Source organism: Zingiber officinale, chromosome 5B (genome assembly GCF_018446385.1).
Source record: "Zingiber officinale cultivar Zhangliang chromosome 5B, Zo_v1.1, whole genome shotgun sequence".
Taxonomy (NCBI): Eukaryota; Viridiplantae; Streptophyta; class Magnoliopsida; order Zingiberales; family Zingiberaceae; genus Zingiber; species Zingiber officinale.
The window spans coordinates 121,516,968-121,522,620 of record NC_055995.1 but is presented as its reverse complement, the minus strand read 5'-3'; the positions used below and the strand labels follow the sequence as shown (position 1 = coordinate 121,522,620).

The 5,653-nt window shown below is 41.6% G+C and overlaps 1 protein-coding gene across 1 annotated transcript; it reads right to left on the bottom strand.

Annotated features, from left to right (window-relative positions):
- Window positions 1-1,400: 1,400 nt before the first annotated feature.
- On the bottom strand, window positions 1,401-3,770 carry LOC121986998. Its single transcript, XM_042540917.1, has 3 exons — window positions 2,960-3,770; window positions 2,096-2,277; window positions 1,401-2,024 (listed from the first exon to the last, which is right to left on the bottom strand). Exons 1-3 carry the CDS (start codon window positions 3,768-3,770, stop codon window positions 1,401-1,403), a joined length of 1,617 nt encoding a protein of 538 aa, XP_042396851.1.
- Window positions 3,771-5,653: the final 1,883 nt, after the last annotated feature.

Genomic DNA, 5,653 nt, shown 5'->3' with positions numbered 1-5,653 from the left:
CGATCAAGGCTATAAATATAGCCTTGGTCCAGAAGCTTTTAATCAATTTAGAACTGAAGCAATTCATTCCACACTTGTACACTCTCTGTAGTTTAGATTTTGTTTTCTACGCTTCAATGTTGTAAGAGGCTTCTCCGCCTAAAGGAGTATTTAGTGCGCTTCATCTTCCTTGGATTAACAATCTCCCCGGTTGTAACCAAGTCAAATCTGTTGTCTCATTTTTATGATTTACTTTCTGCTTACTTTAATTTACAAGTGTTAGTTTAAGAGTTCGAGAAGGGTGTTTCTTTTGCTTTATTTTTTGCAGGCTATCCAACCCCCCTTCTAGCCAGCCGCAACGGTCCTACAGTATACACAAGACTCATCCGGACACTGAATGAATCCATAAGACTGGATCACTTTATCAAATCGGATGTTCCAAGATCTCGAAGCTTGCTTCAGTCCATAAATGGAGCGATTGAACTTACATACAAGATGCTCTTTGCCCTTCGGAATGAATCCCTCTGGTTGCTTCATATAGATATTTTCTTCAAGACTTCCGTTAAGGAAAATTGTCTTGACATCTATTTGCCAAACCTTATAATTCATATGAGCACTGGTGATGTCGTCAATCTTTCCTTCAGCTTCTCAAAACTTTTCTTGCACTGGTCTGTCCACTCATATCTTACCCCCTTCTTAGTTAGCGAGGTCAGAGGCAGAGCAATCCGGGAAAAGTTCTGGATGCACCTCCAATAATAGCCTGCCAACCCCAAGAAACTCCAAATCTCGGTAGCATTCTTTGGTGTACCCCAATTCCAGATTGCCGCAACCTTGGTCGGATCCACTTTTATCCCTTTCCATGAGACAATGTGCCCTAAAAATGGTATCTGATTCAACCAAAAGTCACACTTGATAAATTTTGCGTACAACCGATGATCATTCAATGTTTGGAGCACCGTGGTCAAATGCAGACGATGCTCTTGGTAACTTCGAGAGTAAATTAGTATATCATCAATGAAGACAATAACGAACTGGTCCAAGTAAGAGTGAAAGACTCGATTCATCAAATCTATGAATGTTGTTGGGGCATTAGTAAGTCCAAATGGTATAATCAAGAACTCGTAGTGCTCGTATCGGGTTCTAAATGTTGTTTTGTGCACATCCTTCTCCTTCACCTTCACCTTCATCTGATGATATCTTGATCTCAAGTCGATTTTTGAAAACACTGTTGTTCTTTGTAATTGGTCGAACAGGTCATCGATCATAGGCAATGGATACTTGTTCTTAATTGTAACTCGATTCAGCTCCCGGTAATCGATGCATAGACGCATAGTCCCATCTTTCTTGCGTACAAACAACACCGGTACTCCCCATGGTGACATGCTTGGTCGAATAAATCCCTTATCCAGTAATTCCTGCAACTACTCCTTTAATTGCTTCATTTCGATTAGCGCCAGTCGATATGGTGCTTTTGACACCGGTGTAGTTCCTGGTACCAATTCTATTCCGAACTCCACCTCCCGAATCGGGGGTAGCCCTCCAACATCCTCTGGAAACACTTCTGGAAAGTCTCGCGCTACCTCCACTTCCTCTAAACTTGGTCGCCGAGTCTCTGATTTAACCGTGGTATTAACTAAGAGGCCCTTACACCCCTTGTTTAGCATTCGTCGAGCTTTACACATTAAAATCATGTGAGGAAAGGTCAGTCTTGGTACTGCATGAAAAATGAAGAATTCCTCGGTAGGTAGCTTCAACCTAACGGTCTGTTGTTTACAATCGATGACTGCCTCGTGCTGAGTCAGCCAATCCATTCCGAGGATTACAACAAATTCCACCATATCTAGTACAATAAGTTTTACACCCACGATACGATTTTGCATCATCATCTGACAGTTTCTTACCACCCTGTTACTATGTAATTCCTCCCCAGAAGGCAAAGAAACACTATATCCCTTAATCATTTGTGCAGGTGTAATTCCTAATTTTGCAATGTAAGCTGCAGATATAAATGAATGGGCGGCACCATTAATGTATGAGCTGGTATACTAGCAACAAGAATCATACATGTGATAATAGCCGTGTCTAGATCCACCTGCTCTTGAGTCATGAAAAATACCCTTCCTTTGGTTGGCTCCTTGAGCTGAGGACAGTCCCTAGCAAAATGTCCTGTCTTCTTACACATATAGCAAACATCGGTACCCATCAAATATTGTCCAGCATGAATTTTCTCGGACTTGAGGCATCGAACTTTGTTCTCAACCTTGGAAGCAATACCTTCAGTTGGTTGTGATTGTTGGTCTTGCAAGGTTGTAAATATAGTCTCACATTGAAAACACATGGGAAAGATCATGGGTTTATAAAGAAAAGATATCTTCATTGGTATGAGGCCTTTTGGGTAGAGCCCAAGAGCAAAACAATGAGGGCTTAGGCCCAAAGTGGACAATATCATACATTGTGGAGATATCTAAATTCTTTTCGATCCAACAATTGGTATCAGAGCCCGGACTACCAGAAGGTTTAACCGCCGACTGTGCATAAGATCTATGGTCTGATTGAGCCATGTGGGTACAATATTGACCTCGAACAAAGAAAGTGTGACATCCTATGTTCGGATCAAGAGGACTAGACACTAGGCAGGAAGTCCTAGTTGCGGCTAGGCAAGAAAATCCTAGTAGGTCTGGTGGACCGAGGGGCAGGAAGACCTGGTGGGTCGAGGATCAGACATGGGAAGCCTGTGGTCCTTTATTTGAGGGGGGGATTGTTGGTGTTGTAAGGTTGCAAACATAGTCCCACATTGAAAACACATGGGAAAGATCATGAATTTATAATAAAAAAAAAAGATATCTCCATTAGTATGAGACCTTTTGGGTAGAGCCCAAGAGCAAAACTATGAGGACTTAGGCCTAAAGTGGACAATATCATATATTGTGAAGATATCTAAGTTCTTTTCGATCTAACAGTGATTTCAGAAATTACTGACGTGGTTGTGTCTGTTTAGGCGGTTGCTTGCCCTGATGCTGGCTAGAAAATGACTTCTTCTTGCCCGACTCTTGTTGATCCCTTCCCTGATAACTTAATCTTTTGTTCTGGGCTTCCTTGATCATGTCGTTTCTGTCCCTTTCAGACATCAGTGCTTGGTCAACTGCCTCCCTGAAGGTGGTGACCCGGCTTAGTCTGACATCATGGCGAATGACAGCTCTCAATCCCTCTGTAAAGTGCTTCAGCTCCTCGACCGATTGGCTGGCAATCATGGGTACAAAGTAGCGTCCCCTCTTGAACCTCCTGACGTACTCAGCCACCGTCAAATCTCCCTGGCACAGTTCTAAGAACTCCCTTGTCAGTCGAGTTCTGTTGTCAGTAGTGAAGTATTTCCCGTAGAATACCTCCTTGAAATCAGCCCATGTCAATGTAGCCACATCAACTGTCAACCGTGCACCTTCCCACCATACTCGTGTATCATCTCGCAGCATAAATATTGTGCACTTGACCTTGTCTACATCTGTAAGCTGCATGAAGTCGTATATCATCTCCAGAGATCGAATCCATCCTTTTGCAATGATCGGATCCGTGGTGCCCTTAAACTCCGTTGGTCCAAGTTCTCGAAATTGCTTGTAGACCGGGTGTGCACTCGGGGTAGGACGTCTAGGTGTGCTCTCCTGTTCTCTAGCCTGCAATAGTTGCTGAATCTGCTCCCCATGAATACGATTCTGCTCCCGTAGAAGTGCTGTAAGTCCCTCTAGGAACTGGTTGTTCTGACCACCAATCTCACCGTTGTTCCTTCGACCAGCCATAACCTGTACATTTCCGGTTTAATCTCATTCATGCCTCATAAATACATATCAGTATGTCAATCATAGTATGACTAAGTTATCATATTAAATAAAGAACTATAATAATATAAATCTTACAAACTTGCTGGCTGAAGTGGTCGAGTTCCTGACGAGATGGCTTGCGCATGCTGTCCCTTAGGAGTGTGCTCTGATACTAACTAAAACATCCCGCGACTACCTCTCAAGTTTCTTTTTTTTTTACTACTCTCTCATCAATATTATTTGGACGATCATAATGCAGTACCAACAAGGAAACTATCATAACCAATAGAAATGACCATATCACTAAAGGTTTACCGAATAAGAATAGTAATTCCCAAAACATTCCCCTCTTATAAAATAAAGAAACAAAGTCCCTTGCGATGAATCCAATATGCTCTGCACTCTTGGACAGCGGATAGTATCATGCATCCATCCCGCCTCCTCGTCTACTCCGTCCAAGGGCCTTCCGTTATATTCTGAGAATCATCCTCACCTGTAATGTAGACATCATGAGTCTACGGCCTAGCAAACACAACCCAAAATGTTTAACAGGACATCCATGAAGTAGTAAGATTAGCAACTAGAAACCAAATAAAGAAAACAAAACACAACCCAATTACGATATAAGAAAGAGAGATATAACATGCACAAGTGATCCTACGTAGCTAATAGGGTGAATATGTCACATAGCCTGTAACCACAATTAGAGTCATTCAACAGTCACATGAACCTAGAGGTACCTCCTAGAAAACATGCAGTTACATAGCCGAAGCTAACAATAAATTACAGTAACAGTCATAATTTACGGTATCAGTCATTTGGAAGAGCCCTCCCCGAAGCTCATCCCGGGTCACCCAACCCGTACTGTCACCACATATGCTCATATTCATCTAACTAGCCACGTAAGAAATCATAACCTTTCTGTCAACCTCTTCAACATAATTCTTTCATATCATACCTCACATAATTAAATAATCTATAAGAGTAAACTACCTAAATCTAGACAGTGCTTATTCAGTGAAACATGTTGAGGAAGTAATGAAATTGCATTTATTATGAAAATACCACATCTCAATTTATCAATAAAGAAACGTCAGCAACTTAACACTAACCAATCTTTATCCTCAATTCCTGCATACAATCCTCTGTTCAATCCATTACTTTACTCAGGTAAAGGAAACAATGGAAAATAAACTACCATAAACTATAGAGCATACAGTTTCATAAAAACATCAACTGAAATCCAGATAGTGACCGACACAAAGACTCAAGGAAACCCTCAAAGAATCCGGTAATTATCCAGGTGAGTAGAAAACACCTCAATTTGATAAACTCAATTCCAAACAAATCTGCAATGATCCGACCACACAAAAGAACAGCATTCCAAAATTAAATGCATAGTCACACTACCAATCCCCAAGAGTAGAATCTGTAGCCAACACAAGATCAAAACTCACACAGTTCTTATTGTTATTGCCTACAATCAAATAAACAATTGCAGACTCCATAAAACTCAACAAGAACTTCGATAATTCCACAACCATCTTATGGTTTTGATGGTTATCCCACAACAGAAAATCCGCATCAGAAGCCAATCCCGTTCCCACCATTTGAAACCACAGATCTTCAAACCGAAATACTCCCCTCTTCGTGGACGGTTACACACCAAATCTGAGCAAACTTTCTGTTGGAAAACGTTGAATGGAAACGCGACTTGTGGGTTGTAGTCCCACAACGAAAGAGCGGCTTTACGACTAAATCGAGCAAAAGAAGTGAGAATTCAGGGCCCGAAATGCTCATACAAACTGATCGGGACATGAGATGTCCACGTAAGTTTGCCAAGTAAGGCCATGTGTCTCTTT

Coding starts and splice junctions, on each gene's coding strand:
- LOC121986998 (XM_042540917.1), bottom strand. CDS start 3,770: ATGGCTGGTCGAAGGAACAACGGTGAGATTGGTGGTCAGAACAACCAG. Junction 2,278..2,959: donor GCCTAAACAGACACAACCAC/GTCAGTAATTTC, acceptor CAACCTTGCAAG/ACCAACAATCACAACCAACT. Junction 2,025..2,095: donor AGGAGCCAACCAAAGGAAGG/GTATTTTTCATG, acceptor TCTTGTTGCTAG/TATACCAGCTCATACATTAA.